The sequence below is a fragment of the Gorilla gorilla genome, chromosome 22 (genome assembly GCF_029281585.2).
Source record: "Gorilla gorilla gorilla isolate KB3781 chromosome 22, NHGRI_mGorGor1-v2.1_pri, whole genome shotgun sequence".
Lineage (NCBI taxonomy): Eukaryota > Metazoa > Chordata > Mammalia > Primates > Hominidae > Gorilla > Gorilla gorilla.
In genome coordinates, this window is record NC_073246.2 from 35,461,624 (window position 1) to 35,480,035 (window position 18,412).

Genomic DNA, 18,412 nt, shown 5'->3' on the forward strand with positions numbered 1-18,412 from the left:
AGAAATGTAAACAGATCGCACAGAGTAAAGAAGATGATGATGTAATAGTGAATAAACCTCATGTTTCGGATGAAGAGGAAGAAGAACCTCCTTTTTATCATCATCCCTTTAAACTCAGTGAACCCAAACCTATTTTTTTCAATCTGAATGTGAGTATTAGTGCTTACGGATTGGTAAAACAGTGTAACTTGTGGAACTATTTAAATAAAACCCAAATCGAATTTAGTTTATTAATTTTTGTTTTAAATACTGTGAGAAATAATGGATAATATCATTTCCTTCAGATTATGTAGAAAATCTCAAACCATTTAATGTAGATATTATATTGAGCTTTAATTAAGAAACACTTTATTTTTTAGATTGCTGCAGCAAAACCAACTCCACCAAAAAGCCAGGTAACATTAACAAAAGAATTCCCTGTATCATCTGGATCTCAACATCGGAAAAAAGAAGCGGATAGTGTTTATGGAGAATGGGTTCCTGTGGAGAAAAATGGTGAAGAAAACAAAGATGATGATAATGTTTTCAGCAGCAATTTGCCCTCAGAGGTAAGTAGGAGGAATATTATGTATTTTTCCTTTTTTATACCTGAATCTGCCATTTCATTGTTATTTTATATCTGATTTGGATTCTGTTTCACTCTTCTTAGGGCCGGGTTAAACGGCAGGGCCGGGTTAGACGACAGATGAAACAACCCGCAGCTTCTCATTTGACAGTAACTCGATGCAATTCACTTTGTGGAACCAAGCCACAAAGTGAAAAGCATCGAATTGCAGAGAACAGTGTTATCACATCCCTACCCAACATTGGGCCCTCCCTGCACTTGTGGGAAGGTAGTCCAAGGTACAACTATTTAGCTTCCCGATTTGCTTCAAGGCTCTATAGCTCTAGATTTTGGTGGTAGCAAATTTATCGGGTGGAGGGATTGATCGGAGAGGGCAGATCCTCAGGTTCAACACAAGAACTGGATTGGAAAAGGTCATTGTAGGTTGATGTGAGCATCTTGGGTACATAGCCCATTGCCCTTAATGATGGTTTCTTACTGTTTCTCTGGGTTGTTTGTCAGATAGCCTTTAGTTTTAATTTTTTTTCCTTCCCTTTGCTACCTTGGCCCTTTTAAATTCTTGTGTTTAACCTAATGCTCAGCCTTGGTACTCCATTCCCTTCTCCTTCCCCTCTTTGCTACTATTAAAAGTCGGAGAAGTGGAATTCAAACGTTGAAATTTCCACGGGGCTATAGTTGTATCTTAATAATGCCAAGTGTCAAAACAACCCCATTAAAATGCCGCCTGATTAAATAATGTGCTGCTAAATATAGTGCACATGAAAACAGCAAGACTGTATATATATGTAAATATATATATATATCTGTATCTTTGTATGTATCTCTGTATCTGTACCTTTGCTGTATCTTTTAATAAACAGTTTACTTTTATTTAACTTGTTGTGCAAAATCACGCTTGGGGGATGTGGGAGGGTGGAGTCTTAATAGGGGGGTGGGAGTTTTAATTACTATAGATTAGTTGTCATCACTTCTTGCCCTTGGTTTCCAAAGCCCAGACTTTTGCCAAGGACTGGACTAGGTATCTGATGCCCATCTGGACATTTTTCTTGCAGTTCTTGGATATGTAGATCAGAGACACCTGTACTCTTCACTGTAGGTTCCCTTCCTTGGCTTGGCCATATCATCATCTTCCAGTAAACACCTCCAATTCTACAAATAAATCCTGTTTATAAAATCAGAAAGTGAACAGAACCCAAATCAGAAACTTTTTGATAGCAGTACTTTTTTCCCCAAGCTATTCACAGGTGACATTTTCACTTTTTTTTTGTTTGTTTGACCTGCAGCATTTTGAGAGAACAAGTTCTATACAATGAAGCTGGACATGATAACTAGCCAGTGCAACTTACAGTTACTGGTGATAATCTGTATTCCCATGGGATTCAACAAGTGAAGCAAGTTATGCCATCACCAGTTAAGAGGGAGATAGTTGGTTTGGATAATATTTTGTGAGACCATTTGAGTTGTTAATCCCCCAGTCAGGCTACCTGCATATCTCAAGAGAGAAAGGTTAACTGACATGTGCAGCTGACTTAATCTTCTTGTAGTAGCTGAATAGAAACCATGATAAGAGGGTTGAACAGGCTTACTTAGAAATCCTAATATGTATGCTTTTAGTAATTTCCTGCAGTTTAAGCATTTAAAAAAGAGTTGGAAAAAAAAATAGGTAGGGAGAGTCTGTATGACAAATATTTTCCACTGAAGTGAAGACTTAACAAATATTGCAGAATTCCAAGGGATCTTCCTGAGAAGATAAGTGAGCATAACTGTTTTGAATTTCTTCGGTTCAATCATGGGGAAAGTGCTTAGTAACTCCTGATGCTTACACTTTTTTGAGAGAGAGAGAGAGAGAGTGTGTGTGTGTCTATTTATTTGAAATTTAGTACTCAGCCATTTTCAATCTTAACACTGAGTGTGGTGCCTTAGCCTTGTTTGTCATCAAAAGTTGTCAGATTTTAATTAAAGGTTGAGGAGAATTATTCTTAAATCTGGTGGGAAAAGTTGATAGAGAAGGGTACTCAAATAATGGTGACATTATTATTTTTTGTTAAAAAAATTTTTTTATTACCAAAGAAGAATCCTAGAAGGTAAAATTATTTTACAATTCTTTTCAAAGGCCTAAATGAATAAAGCAGATGATGTCTCTTGTGGGACGATATATGTAACTATTTGATATAAAACCTCTTTAAGCTGCTTAGAAGATTAGACTCAAAAGAACATACAGATTAATTCTAAAGAAGAGAATCCCAAAATACAAGGGCAAAGAGGCAGGATTGCCTTTTGCTTTCATATCTGCACTTTTACCTGGCAATAATGTTAAAATGTGTAGAGGAAATAGTCACAATTTAAAATGTTTAGTTCCAGTTATTTAGTGACCATCTAAATATACTATATTGTATATATAGAAGGTAAAAGTAATGAATTTATTATTTATACAATTAGTGTTATATATACCAATGTTGTGAAATACTTTTGGTAACACTTTGTGGGAGCATTAACCCTTTTGATTCTTTGTTAGAGTTTGAAATAAAGGCTTCTAGAGTAAAAGGAGATAGTTCTTTTAAATGGTCAACCTTTGAACTGAATAGTAATTTTTATCTATGCCTTTTTCATTTTAATAAATATAAATGGAGTTTGTGGTTCTTTGTTGTTGAGCATAAAACATTTAGGCAAAGATCACAGATTTTATCTCCATAAGAGGGCTGAATTAGCTTTGCTGTAATCCCTAATCCCACCAATTGTCTTGCATATGAATGCTCTGACATGAGTATGAATGGATAGACATTGTGGATGAAGCAGCATAAATTCATTTCTTATGGAAAAACAACTCATCAGACTGTGTGCGGTACTGCCATAGCATCGTCTTCATACTCAGAAACCAGCCAGCATCATCCTCAGTAAGGAGTGACTACAGAACTTTGACTGTATTTGTGTGAATTTGATTTATAAACAATGAAATAAAAAAATGTTGGAAAACTAATATTTTAAAAATAGTCCTCAGGGGCATTAATTCTTGGTAATAAAGTTAGTAGAGGTTTATTGAGTAGAAGATTAGGATGTAATCTTTGACATAAGTGGAGTAGTAACTACTCAACTATTAGTGTGGAGTTTTCATGGATTTAGTATCAATCAAATGTTTTAGGGGTCCAGAGGTAGTATTGTTAAGGTCTAGTGAATGCTTAGATGTTAAGATCATCTTTATGTTAAGCAGTTTGCTGGTCTGTATTTATCAAATCATATTTCCACATCCCAATGGAATTAAAATTTTTTTAAATTTATAAGCTCTAAATGTATAGGAAAACTTGGAGTAAAATGAAAATTTTAATTGGAAATTAAACACATAGGTCCCGGCACTGCTAGAATGTGTAATATACAGCCTTGTTATTCTTTTCTTCCTAGATTCTCTTATGTGGTTAACGCTGAATTTCTCTGAACCATTTAGTAGGTTATCTATTTGTTTTCCCGTTGTACTTCATTTAGTCTATTATACACTAGAGAATTTTGTATGATATAATAAAAAGATTCGTAATTCACTTTTTAAAGCCAACCAAACACATAACTGGGACATTCTGTGGCTTTTATTTTTGTAGTTGTCATTTTGCTCTTGTATGCATTAACCTCTTTATATTTTAATATTTGCTAAATATTCTAAAATCATGTTTTATATACAGGCCAGATGCTTTTACTTTAGGTCTATTTTCTTATAATTAAAGTTTTCCTTTTATGCCTGCTTTTGAGATATCTGTGATTACCAATAATAGAAAATAATTTTCTGGTTATAGGTATTTTCCTTATCTGACTCAACCCCATCCTAACAATTATCTTTAGCTCTTTTATATCCTTTCACTGATATTCTAAGAAGTCTCTTAAAATATTGTTCTTTTTATGTCAACAGTTGTGTTAACAAAAGGAGTAAATGGATTTAGAAGAATTTCCTAAATGAGAAATAAAAATGTAAAAGGCCCACTTAAATGTATAATATAGGTCATGAAATGCATGTTATATGGTGCCAGTTGCATTATGGTAATTTCATTATGCCTCAGACACCTTTGTAGGTTTTATAAGAAGTAGTTGTCTGCTTTCTTGCTGAGGGAGAGAGAGTGAACAATTTGGGCAGTTTTTATTTACCTGAGATTTGTAATTCAGGACACTTTTTATGTAAATTTCACCTTTTAGAGCAAAGGTGAAAAGTCAGTAAACATTTCCCCCATTATCATACCTAGAATATTACTACAGAATTATTTTTATACATTAGGTAACATGCTAGTCTTATAGTGTATTGGTAGAAACTAAGGCTTGTTGGTGACAGCTTGGTAATAGTATTCTACAGATTAAAGATTCTCTTTTTCCCAGTTTTTGGAGGGGCCTTTTACCATCATTTTGGTGCCTTTCTTATATTTCCAGTTTCTGAATATTAAAGGATAGTTAAGATTCTAAAGCTCTATTGTCCAATACAGCAGTTACCAGCCCCTGAAAAATCAGGTTTTTAATCACACTAGTTACATTTCAAGTGCTCAGTAGTGATCACTGTAAGAAGTTGTACTGGGCAATGCTGCTCTAAAGGGTAGCTGTGGTATTATGAGTGTTTCAATACTGATAAGTAACATCGGGTTTGACCCTTAAACATTGCTGCTTTGGGGATTGTATTGGCTTTTTATGCCTCATTGTATAACTTGAGTTACCTTGAAAGGCTGGAAACAGGCTTTTTGATGTAAACTTTTGAGGATCTTTATGAGGTTAAGATAATCTTGATTCATTCTACTTTGAGTATATGTTTTCGCATTAAAAATAAAAATATGGCCAGGCACAGTGGCTCACGCCTGTAATCCCAGAAATTTGGGAGGCCAAGGCGGGCGGATCACCTGAGGTCAGGAGTTCAAGACCAGCCTGACCAACATGGAGAAACCGCGTCTCTCCTAAAAATACAAAATTAGCCGGGGGTGGCGGCGCATGCCTGTAATCCCAGCTACTCAGGAGGCTGAGGCAGGAGAATCACTTGAACCCAGGAGGCGAGAGGTTGCAGTGAGCCAAGACTGTGCCACTGCACTCCAGCCTGGGCAATAAGGGCGAAACTCCATCTCAAAAAAAAAAAAAAAAAAAAATGAAACCAGTAGTCAAATTACTATTTGGTAATACATTTTTGACATGAACTTGCAGCTCCCTTGGTAAGTCTGTTGAAGAGTAAATGAAGTTTTACTACCTCAGGAAAAACATAGTTGTAATTTTATTTAAATATCAAGGTTGCTATAATAAAATTCCTTTCAGAATCATGAGTTTAATATGAAACACTAAGATTTGAAGAGTTTCATTCTGGGGATAAATGGTGAGGCATTTAGGTTAAACGTTTAATAAAGGCTAAGAGAGAAGAACATTCGCAGGTGTAATAGTTTGCTTTCCACTTGGAAAGAATTAGTTTTATTCTAGAAGTTATATTTTAGAGCCATCTGAATAGATTAGTGGCTAATTTATAGTTGGAAATTAGGGATCAGGAGTTGGGATAGTGGGTAAGACACATTTTCCCCAGTATCCTCAGATTTTAGCCTTGTTAGAATAAAAGCCTATTATTTATGCCTAAACACCCTAACACTTAGATTTATAGAGACTGCTAGGAAAAGCAAAGTAAGTGTGAGAAGGTTAATGAGACAGTACTTGTCGCATCTCGTGTGCCTTCAAAAATTACCTTGATAATCCTACCTGACAAAACATCTTAAGGTAGGCCTAGGGGGACATGAATTTTCACCTGAAATATCTGCATTCTCATTAAAGTCCCAGGAATCAAACAGACTTAAGTGAAAGATGAACATACTAAGTTTCTTAGTGTTTCAGTCTCACTTTGCTTAGATTAATATTTCTAATAGGTCTTAGAATTGTTCTAATTTGTGTGATGATTTACTTAAATCAACTTAGCAAAATTACAATTGAGAGATTCAATTTGAAAGATGCATTCTGCAGTTGATTAGACTGTTTATAGATCTCTAGAAAGATTTATATATTAACATAAACAGTCTTAATTACAGAAAGGATTGTTTAATTTTGTTTTCATTTTAAGAAGGCATTATATCAGAATCCATACTTAAAGAAAAACCTTGAGTTAGCTAAAGGAATATTAGTTTATTAGCAGGGTAACTAAGAATTATGGAGGATTAGGGGTTCTGAAGGTAAGAAAGATTTGTGAATCCTTATGCATGAGTTATAATTATTCTCATAGTCATACAGCCTTCTCTACTAGACAGGTCTTATTCTTAAGAGAAGTCTTTTATACATGATACATAGTCTTAATTACAGCTAGCCTCTACTTGTAAAGAAGAAAATCCTTAGCCGTTAGCTATTTACTGACTTCCCCGTATTTGTTATGTTCATGCAGTGTCTACTTATTATTTGTATATGAAAACAGCAAAATCTTCCATGTCAGATAAGCATTTTACAAAAATGAATTTTCTTGTGTGACGTAACTAGGAAATAATAATAATGTTAAAAGGAGGACAAAAACCAAGAAATGAGTTGATAAAAATCAACTCGAGCTTTTAATTTTAGAACAAAAAAAATACCAAATACTTATCTTGATGTGTTTTTCATTCTGTGGTTAAACCTTCCACAAATCTGACAAATTAAGAATTGGCTCCAAAGATTACTTTGAAAAAAAAAGTTTCTTCCACTTGCCATAAGGTTTTAAAAGGTAGAATATGAGCTTTGAAAAGAAACAATTAAAAGTGTTTCAGTTGATGTTATGGACTTCCACAGAAATATTATAAATAGTATAATATTATACTTAATATAAGTAATAAGTGTGTATAAACTGAAAACATGGTTCATTTATTTATATCCTGAATATATTGTTTAAAGAAATTGGGTTCTTAAGACCAAAGTGTCCACAACTGGAAGATGTTAAAGATACGCTGATGAGTAAAGGAGTGATCATAGTGGTTTTCTGCTTGCTTATTCAGTAATTTTGCTTACTGCTCTTGAAGGTTATGCTAATGAGTAAAATGAAAACTGCTAAGGAATGTAATAACCTTACCACAGTTCAAAAAATTTGCAGTTTACTATAAATGGCTTTCAATCATGAAGAGTAGCGAGTTTTAAGTTCTTAATGGAACTTTCTATGATTATAGTTTGATATATATATAATAGAAAATTGACTAAATTCAGTCAGATTTTGGGTTCAGTTCTGCGTCCTGTTTGATACTTTGTAATTTATCTTAATCATCTTCTGTTTTCCAAGATTACTTTCTCTTTTTGAGTCTTCTCCCTATTACTTTGTAATTTATCTTAATCCTCTTCTGTTTTCCAAGTTACTTTCTCTTTTTGAGTCTTCTCCCTATTTTCCAAGATTATTAGTATTATAAGACTATTATTTTGTTTTTGATATGTAGCAACTAAAGATATGAGTACTTTTCAGAATTTAGGGGACTATGGTAATTTGAGATAATTATCTCTGTTTTCTTTCTTAGCCTGTGGACATCTCTACAGCAATGAGTGAACGGGCACTTGCTCAGAAAAGACTCAGTGAGAATGCATTTGATCTTGAAGCCATGAGCATGTTAAATAGAGCTCAGGAAAGGGTATGTAGCAGTTTTTTAAAAAAAAAATTATTATTTACCATCAGCCAACTCACACCAGTGTACCAGTTTTAATGTCTAAATAAGAATTTCGCTAACTAGATGGTTGAGTTGTAACATCCTTTACCTTATTTTCAATGTCTTATTTTAAATGAAAGTGATTCGAGGCCTGATCATTTATTCAATAAATGTTTATTGTTTACTATGTGGCAGGAACTGTTTCTTGAGAGAACAAAATAGAAAAATTTCCCTGTCCTCACAGAGTTTACAATCTGGTGTATAAAAACAACTAAGTGCCTACAACCCTATGAAATGTGTAGGTATTAATAGTTGCCATATTTCAGCTGAGAAAACTGAAGTAAAGGGTGGTTAAGGCCAGGCATGGTCGCTGATGCCTGTAATCCCAGCACTTTGGGAGGCTGAGGTGGGGGCAAAGAGTCAGGAGTTCAAGACCAGCCTGGCCAAGGTGATGAAACCCCATCTCTACTAAAAATACAAAAATTAGCTGGGTTTGGTGTTGCATGCCTGTAATCCCAGCTACTCAGGAGGCTGAGGCAGGAGAAATGCTTGAACCCGGGAGGCAGAGGTTGCAGTGAGCCAAGATCGCGCCACTGTACTCCAGCCTGGGCAACAGAGTGAGACTGTCTAAAAAAAAAAAAAAAAAGAGTGATTAAGTGATATCCATAGTCACACAACTAATTAGTGGGGGAACTGGGATTCAAACCCAAGCAATCTGAATCTGGAGTCTGTGCTTTTAACAATGGACAGCCTCTCCATTTCATTTCTACTGTTTTATGGTAAATCAGTAAGTACATGTTCAGACAGGAAATACATTGCTGACAGTGCAAGGTGTTTAGTAAATCTAATTTGTGTGAATGACAGCTGATCTTTATCACAACAAATGTTGGTGACTGAAAAAAAGTATACAAGCTTTTTTAAAAAGTTGTTTTACGGCCGGGTGCAGTGGCTCACGCCTGTTATCCCAGCACTTTGAAAGGCCGAGGCGGGCGGATCAGTTGAGGTCAGGAGTTCAAGACCAGCCTGACTAACATGGAGAAACCCTGTCTCGACTAAAAATACAAAATTAGCTGGGCGCGGTGGCGCATGTTTGTAATCAATCCCAGCTACTCTGGAGGCTGAGGCAGGAGAATCGCTTGAACTCGGGAGGAGGAGGTTGCAGTGAGCAGACATCGCACCATTGCACTCCAGCCTGGGCAACAAGAGAGAAACTCCATCTCAAAAAAAAATAGTCGTTTATGTATTCAAGTGGACAGTTTCCTATATTTAAACTCTTTAAACCTGTGTCATGAATTTAGTCTGTATAAATGTCTCAAAGGAAGTAATTAAGAATCCAGGCTGTCATGACATGTATTACAATACATTTGTATGAGATAGGAAGGGAGGGTGGGGACCCATTGTCATATGAGCGCTTTTTTGCATTTTTAGTGTATCTGTATGATAGTTTGAAGAATATTAACAGCTGTATTTTTTAGTAGCCGTGCTTTTAGATACATTTCAAAATCTTATTAATGGGATTCACTAAATGTTGTCAAACTGCTTCTTTAGAAAGTTTAGGCAAACATTTAATGTTAAATATGTTTTAAAAGTTAAATATTTAAGTCTGCTTTTCAGCCATTTTTAGTGAATTATTACCAGTGATGTTTTAATCAGGTAATTTTATTTAGTTAACTGAGACTACTTCTTTTCTTCAGATTGATGCCTGGGCTCAGCTGAACTCTATTCCTGGCCAGTTCACAGGAAGTACAGGAGTACAGGTTTTGACACAAGAACAGTTGGCCAATACTGGTGCCCAAGCCTGGATTAAAAAGGTACACAGTATATGCACATATGAAAGTGTCGAACAGAAAGTTTAAATTTTTTGGAAACTGTTTATTAAAACTGCATGAAAAGACCAGTGACTAACCAAAGTTCCAAGTAAATTTGCTATGTGTATATGCTCCAGGGCGGACACTGAAGACGGACTGGATTCATGAGAAAATGGCAAATGTATAAATGTGGCTCAAGAGCCACTAATTTATAAGGTTATTTTAAAAATTGTTACTGCTGCTTTTGAAGGGGTGATTTAACTTTATTTTGAACGCTAATAGCGTATCAGGTGCTGTTCAGAATATTCCACAGTTCCTGCCGGACTACTAACCTAATCATTTCAAAGCAGTGGTTCTCAAATTTTTCTTCATCATGGGATACTTTATTACAGGTTTATTTTTAGTGGATCACTGCCCCCAAGAGCCCTCTACCACCTTAATTTTCCATTCCTCTATTCCTTTGCCCTCGCACCCCACCTGCTTTATTAGTGCCTGTGCCTTCTTGTAAGATCTCTTGGCCCCCGTTCCTCACTCCTCTTGTGACCTGTAGCCCCAGGACCTTTTGGTTGTCAGCTGCTGGTTACAGCAAGTGGTTGGGAGGCCCTAGTATTAGCTCTGCATGTGGTGATCTTGCCATGGGACTGGAAGCCTGAGGGAGGATGGCTGGAGTGGGGTGGGCTGTGGTGAAGGGGATGGGATGGAGATTAATCTGTGGACCACCATTTAGGCCCTAGTGGCCTCTGGTGATCCACAGGCTCAATTTGAGAACCACTAATTTCATGACAAAACAGATATGTAAGACCTAAAATCAAGGGAGAGAATGGACGCCTCGTGCTACGAAGATGTAGGTGCATCTGGTTTCAGATTCTGCAGTGAGACCTGTGAACTCCACCTACGGCTGCCTCATCATTGGGGGAGTCTTAGGTGGCTAAGAAGGGCATTCTGAAGAAGCGCGTTCTGGTGAAGGGACAAAGCTTGGTTGGATGGGTGATGGGAAATTTGTTACAGGAGTACTGGCAGCATAGCAGTGCTGAAACTGGGAGGCCGCGTGGTCTAATGGATTGGGAAGGTTTCTTTATCCTGTTGTACTCCTGACTCCTTGTGTAATCGTGGGCAAGTAACTCTTTGGAATTTCAAAGTCTCTGAGGTGTCTAGTGGTAATCAGTAACGTGATGGTTACCTATAGAGAGTTGCTATGAGTGCCAGTGAATGAGCTGAATTTCTGAAAAATGAGACATTGGTTGCTTTGTGTATTTTAATCTTGTAACATTTATTTCAATTTTGATAGCTTTATCTTTGTTGATCTTACTAACAAATTAATATGAAACATCATGTATACTCATTATGCCTGCCTTTTTTTGGGAAGTAGTTGCACTGATGTGTATAGTGAGTACACAGTTAGATTCATTAAGAAATTACAATTTCTGCAGTTTGCTGAGGGTTGGTGTTAGAATAAAGGGTGAAAATGTATATAGCAAAATATTTTAAAGATTGGATTAATCTTGGACTTCTATATTATAGTTACTATGAAAGTGATTTATATAATATTTGAAAAAATGTCTTTCATCTTTGGAAGAACTATAAATGTACATCTATTTCTTTAGTTTTAATTCTTTAATACTATTTATTCTTGAAGCTAAGTACTCAGCCAATATTTCAGGAAGTTAGAAATAAAGCTTATGGGTGTTAAAATAGGCACATAATACAGAGTCATGTACACTGCTAGGTAGAAACTTCTGAATGTGCTTCCATTACAAAATTTTGGTCTTTATCTAATGATGTGCTGATCCATAATGTTTGTATACTTCTAAATGTGTTAATAACTTAAATAACTTTTAAAAAGTGAATCTTTTACTGACTCAATTGGTTTTCCCCTAAAATAATTTCTTCTGGTATTTGCAGTCTTGTAGGCAGTTAACAGACTTTAAGTAAATAACTTTAAAATGTTTAGTAGCACCTTTAAAAAAGGCTTCGACTTTATATTTTATGTAAGATATACTTTGGGAAGCAAATTATTTTGATAAATTATGAGATAAAGATATGTTCAGACCAAATTTTAAATTATAGATAAAAGTAGCACTTAAAGGAAAAGATTCATTTGTATAGAATTACTGAAGAATATTTGATGCTAGTATCAATTAAAAAAGAAACTTTTTAAAATTAAAAATGGGCCACAACATGTAGAAGTCATTAGGCAGCTGAAAATTTAGGATGTATCATCCATGTTAAATATCACAAATATTGTCTACTCATTAAACGTTTAGTTGTGTTTAGAAAACCTGTCAAACGATCATTTCGGCTCTTCTTTAGTATAGTCCAGCATCTGCCTTATGTGTTAAAAAAACACATGGAATACCAACATCCTCCATGTTCTTTTTAGTTTGTTGCAGTGTATTTTTAGATTACAAAAAAAGCAAAGTTTTATCAGTATTCTCATTAATCAGTAAAACATTTAAAGTAGTTGGTTTAAAAGAACTTTTATTTCTAGAATGGAATGATTTGGATGTGACCTGATAAATACAGTTTATTATTGTGGTCTCATTAAATTAATCAGCTTTTTCACACTGGGGTAAAGAAACAGATGATGATACTAGGGAATGGAAACAAAATTGGAAACCTGGGTTATTTGGGGATTTATATTGTACTCTGCACAGTTGCCCTTTTTTTTAGGAGTGTTCCCTGGAAAAGAGGGACGGATGAACCTGGAAGTAAGTAAAAGACATTGTAGGTGTGTAGCATCAAGGCAGTTAATATCCAAGCATCAGCTTTCTCTTTATACATCTACACTGCATGGCCTGCACCAAATAAGGAACTGAACCAGGGGTATGTTTTTACCTCCACAGCTGCCTCCTTCCATCAGAGCACCTTGATGAACTTAATGTCTAGTCACACGTCATTGGCATGTTTTCTCCCCAGCATTTAATTACAAAGCTGGGAAACAAAAGATGATAGATACAGTTTTACTACTGCATACAAACATTTCTTTTTTACATTCAGTATTAACTTATCAATATAGGAGATGTGAATACATACTATTTCCTGAGCTACTGAAGTTTTTTTACTCTCTCTGTTGATAAGTTAATGACTTTTGCTATATTTATATATATATATATATTTGGTAAGTGAACATAAAAACCTAAAATTTAGTAACAAGGGGAAAATAAAGCATGATTTGGAGATGTTTCAAATTTTTAAAAAATGACCATAAAGATCAACAGTACAACTTAATACTGTTTGTTATATGTACATGGATGCCCTTTAATAAGAGGCATTGAATATTTCTTAACCTGTAAAAATAACTGTTGACCATGCTAATGTATATACTTGTGCATCTTAGGACATTAAGTGGTTTGCTGCTTTGATGGAAATTATGGTTCAGTGGGTTGGATACAAGAGAGATGATTGTTCACAGAATAACCTGTGAACTTTCACCCCTCTGTATGGAAACTTGTTTCAGGGCCAAATCCTTGTAGCTGTCTTCTTGCCCCGGTCAGTGCCAGCCGTACTATTCACAACACTGCTGCTACCGAGGCCTAGGTATGTAAACATTTAAGGAGTTTTTTAAAAGTCTTTTAACATCAAGCTAGGTTTTAAAAGAATTCAAATTCATTTTGGCATACTTACAGGATATTTTATGTGATTGTTTTCTATTTGTTACTGTGTAAATTTCAAGAGTTTTTTTTTTTTTCTGCTTTAGGGATTTTCTAAGTAAAATATTTATACTTGCTTTATAGTAGAATGGGGAAGAAAACTTTGGATGACAACAGTATGCTTCTTCAGTGTCTAAACTATTTCTAAGTGATTTCTGGGCTTTATTCATAAACTAGGTACACCTGGGACAATTAATATCATTGATTGTTTTAACACTGCCTTCTTTTTATTTTGCAAGCTAAGAAGAGATACCAGTGAACCTAAATAGTGGACGAAAACAGGAGTGTTCTAATTTTTTTTTTTTTTGAGGGGGGCATGAGGGCTACTGTTTCAAAACTGCCATTTACTTGTCTTATTTGACTTCCAAAATACTATTACGTTAATGTGCAAATAATCAGAACATACACACTACAGTATGTATAAAGTGTAGAGGAATTTACATTTAATTGCTATAACAGATCTAGAAGTAAAGTAAGATTCCTCTTTTTAGAAAGTAAACAATGAATCTGTCACCAAGTTCTAACTGTAAAATGGGGACATTTTACCTTTCTTTCTTTGGATAGGATCAGTTCTTAAGAGCAGCCCCGGTAACTGGAGGAATGGGAGCCGTTTTGATGAGAAAAATGGGCTGGAGAGAAGGAGAAGGATTAGGAAAAAACAAAGAAGGCAATAAGGAACCCATCCTAGTTGATTTTAAGACAGACCGAAAAGGTAACAAGTTCTTTTTTGGGATGTTTATTAATGTCTCCTTTAACATTACCTTTAATATATCCTTTTGAACCCAGTGATACTGAACTGAAGGCACTTCTTGTATATATACAGGTATTTGTCAGAAAAAACATTAACCCCTTTTGGGGTTCACAGAGCAGCTTATTTTTATGTAACTATGGATAGAGACACCAGTTTGAACTTTTAAAAGGCACCTTTTGTTATGCTAGTTGCTAAATATGGAAATGTGTATATATCTAATTTTATTATTACACCTCCAAATTCAACTGGATTTCATGTTTAGAAAACAGGATTTCCATTTTATTTTCTCTTAACAAGGAACCATCCTTTTTTCTAGGGTTTAGTTTATTTTTTGTTAGATATTTTAGCACATCTTCATTATTTCCTATTACAATACTATTTAGTCTAGATTTCATAAACCCTGTTTGCTTTTTTTTTCCAAGCTCAGTAGTTAAGTTGGGTTAGAGTATAGTAGACCAGCTGCTGACAATAATGTTACTTCTTCCTGTTGCCTTGTGTTAAGGCATCTTGGAACTGTTAGCATTGACTGTATTTTCCTTTTACCTTCAGATACCTGGGCAGGGCAGCACTGTGTCTTCTATGTAGCTTGTATGTAGTTGCTAAGTATTTAATCATTCCCACAGATGATAGCTAATTGGCGTCTTTTAAATAACTTCTTCCCTTGGAATAATGTAAGTGGAATCATGAGAGGCTTGCCAGCTCAGTATGATTTTTGTATAGCTTGTTTAAACCTCATTTATAAAAGCTGACAAATGTAAAACTGGGATTTATTTTCATCTTTGTAATCAAACAGTAAGTTGAAGCTAACTTCAGCAGTTAAACTGTCTTAATGAATTTGGAAATGAACTAGCTCTGCACCAAATACTTTGATGTTAAGTATTGTACAATTTCAGGAAGCATTGTCCTTGGAATTGTGGGACATGGCCTGACTGTAAGCTCTCAGAGAACCACAGATTTCCTAGGATAGGTTTAGAAAAGCTTATATTAGCATGGAATTATTTAGCAAAGGTTGAAAAATTTCCTGTAACATACAGGATGAGCATCCCACATCTGGAAACCTGAAATGCTCTAAAACAGAAAACTTTTTGAATACTGATATGATGCTCAAAGGAAATACTCATTGGTGCATTTTGGATTTCAGCCTCTTCAGATTTGGGATGCTCGACCGCTAAATACAATGCAAATATTTGAAAACCTGGAATCAACCGACACACTTCTGGTCCCAAGCATTTTGGATAAGGAATACTCAACCTGTATATGAATTGGGAAAGCAGTGTTTGGGTTTAGCAATGTAGCTAATCCCCTTTGTAATAAGTCTATGGAGAGAGAGGTTATGTAGAAAGGTTATGTTCATATTTTGAGAACATCTCCCATTTGTTAGGAAGGGAGAGGAGAGTTTGCTAGGAAAAAAGGGACCTATTTTATTTGGAGACAACCGTTTTCACCTTTTTGGTGGCTTAAAATCCTAACCTTTTTTGGAAGAGTCTTAACTGAAGCTTATTTTTTTAAGAGACAGTAAATCTGCAGAAATCACTTGGCAATAAGCTATTTTTTTTCTTTTTTTGAGATGGAGTTTTGCTCGTTGCCCAGGCTGTCAGTGGCACGTTCTTTACTCACTGCAACCTTCGCTTCCCAGGTTCAAGAGATTCTCCTGCCCCAGCCTCCCGAGTAGCTGGGATTACAGGCGCCCACCACCACGCCCGGCTAATTTTTGTTTCTTTAGTAGAGACGGGGTTTCACCATGTTGGCCAGGCTGGTCTCAAACTCTTGACCTCAGGAGATCCACCCGCCTCGGCCTCCCAAAGTGCTGGGATTACAGGCATGAGCCACTGTGCCTGGCCATACTTAACTTTTTGTTTTCTGTTTACATTTGGTATTTATTACAATTTCTCATACCAAGATCTATGAATATTAAATATAAATTTATATGCTGAAAAACAGTAAAAGAGAAGAAAGAGAAGACTGATAGAGAAATCAAGTGTACTAGGAATCTGTTGATTTTATTTGAAGGCATACATTTTGAGGTTCAGACTCCTACAGAGGGATCTTTGTTTTAAAGTGGTGCTTTGAAATTTATTTAGTGAACAATTTTTTTTAAAGGTCTTGTTGCAGTAGGAGAAAGAGCACAAAAGAGGTCTGGGAACTTCTCTGCTGCAATGAAAGATCTGTCAGGTGAGAGCACATTTTTGAATTTCCTCTTACCCTAATCCCACCTTGAATTCATTATTTGTTGCAGAAGTTGGTGGAAATAATTTAAAACTGGGTATTTCTCCCCCCTGCAGGCAAACATCCTGTGTCTGCTTTGATGGAGATCTGTAATAAGAGAAGGTGGCAACCACCTGAATTTCTATTGGTCCATGATAGTGGCCCTGATCATCGCAAACATTTTCTCTTTAGGGTAAATATGAATTTCTGCATTAATTATATATATTTATTAATGTGATGACTTAGAGGGTGAGGGGTAAACATGATCACAGGATTAAGATTCTGTTCATGGGTGGGGGGTTTGTATTTGTAGTTAAGTGGTGGGGTTTTTAAACACTGAAGGGTGCTTTAATATGACTTGTCAATGTCCTATTTTTTAAAAAATTGGAAAAAAAGGGGTAAAATATAGTATACAATTGTTATTTTCTAGTTGAATGTGGGGAATTAATTTAATACTTTTGTCAGTCTTTTTCTCAATTTGGAGACCTGCTCTTAATTTGCAGTCCCTTTTCCCAAATGATTTGATTCTTCTGGGTTGAGATTATAATTTGACTTACATAGTATGGGTTTTATATTTTTGTAAATTATTTTTCTAGCATTTAGTGAAAAAATACAAAGCTAATAGATATTAAAGTTTGATGCTGTTCTTATTGTATGTTTTTCTTGAATAGGTATTGAGAAATGGAAGCCCTTACCAGCCCAATTGTATGTTTTTCTTGAATAGGTATTGATAAATGGAAGCGCTTACCAGCCCAGCTTTGCCAGCCCTAATAAGAAGCATGCTAAAGCCACAGCAGCTACTGTGGTTCTTCAAGCAATGGGCCTTGTACCAAAGGACCTCATGGCTAATGCCACTTGCTTCAGGAGTGCCTCACGTAGATAGATTGAGGTTTTATAATAATCATTTCAGATAATTTTACTCTGCATCACAATGTATTTCCTCTTTAATGTTGTAAATATTTGGCAATTTAAGACCTTGTGTAAAAAGCAATCTGTAAAAACATCTCCAGGCTTTGATTTTTGTACCATGGAAATTGTATTTAACCATACAGGGTTTTGGTATGTTTATATTGTTTACCTTAGTGATGTATTTGTTTAAGTGGCTAACATCCAAACGACTGTTTGAAGGCATCAGAGTAATCTTCAGTGTGGAATGTTAAATAACGCTTTTATACTGTATTTTGTACTATGATGTAACTCCCCTTCCTTATGGCTAGGCTACTGTAACACTTGCCTGTAATCAGTGAAGGGCTGTGCACCTTGTACTATTTCACAATGGGTTCTGCTGGACAGATAATGGGCCAGTGTTATTGAGGTGATCAAGATCTGTTCCACAGGGCTAATGCCACCATCTCCCCTCAAAATTGTGTAGAGGTTCTAAAAAGAAAGTGGTATGTTGTGTGATGATCAGCACTAAGTCCTGCATTCCTGTTAAAGCCACTTGGGTCATAAGAAGGGAGTAAAAAATGAAGTCTGACTAGAATTCTATTGCAGAGGCCAAGTACATTTAGTATGGCATTGAGTTGTGATATAGTTTTACTTTGATGTGCATTTTGAATTTCAGCTACACCTAGATAGACATAAAATGATAATTAAAATGCTGTAACCAACTTATCTAATAAAATTGGCAACCAGCCACTATTTTGTTGACTATGAGAAAGTTAAAAGTTTATGTTAATTTTTAGGGTCCGATAGAATATTTCATGTGTATTACAGTGGTATTCATATGCTATGTCTCTAAACTTTATTTTCAAAAGCTTAAGGCCCAAATACAAACTTCTCTGGAATAAACGTGGTGTTTTATTTTCTGGGTTATAAAGTGAACAAATACTTAGATACTGTTATTTCTTTACCCAATG

The 18,412-nt window shown here is 35.4% G+C and overlaps 1 protein-coding gene and 1 long non-coding RNA gene across 5 annotated transcripts in view; one reads left to right on the plus strand and one right to left on the minus strand.

The window, feature by feature from the left end:
* The window catches only part of SON (SON DNA and RNA binding protein), a 34,525-nt gene extending 16,181 nt beyond the window's left edge, over window positions 1–18,344 (plus strand). The window contains exons 5-12 of one of the 4 annotated variants that reach the window (XM_019017654.4): window positions 3–149; window positions 360–548; window positions 8,014–8,124; window positions 9,834–9,950; window positions 14,162–14,309; window positions 16,449–16,520; window positions 16,631–16,746; window positions 17,225–18,344. In XM_019017654.4, coding sequence (XP_018873199.2) covers window positions 3–149; window positions 360–548; window positions 8,014–8,124; window positions 9,834–9,950; window positions 14,162–14,309; window positions 16,449–16,520; window positions 16,631–16,746; window positions 17,225–17,284 — 960 coding nt within the window. In that variant the 3' untranslated portion in view covers window positions 17,285–18,344. Of the gene's footprint in view, window positions 1–2; window positions 150–359; window positions 549–649; window positions 1,441–8,013; window positions 8,125–9,833; window positions 9,951–13,404; window positions 13,485–14,161; window positions 14,310–16,448; window positions 16,521–16,630; window positions 16,747–17,224 lie in introns of those variants that run through there. The other 3 variants (XM_019017653.4, XM_055373918.2, XM_004062721.5) reach the window with 3 other exon arrangements.
* Window positions 10,090–14,226, minus strand: LOC115931835 (uncharacterized). The gene is made up of 3 exons (XR_004068274.3): window positions 14,144–14,226; window positions 12,783–12,878; window positions 10,090–12,649 (listed from the first exon to the last, which is right to left on the minus strand). It is a non-coding gene; the product is annotated as an uncharacterized lncRNA (long non-coding RNA).
* Window positions 18,345–18,412: the final 68 nt, after the last annotated feature.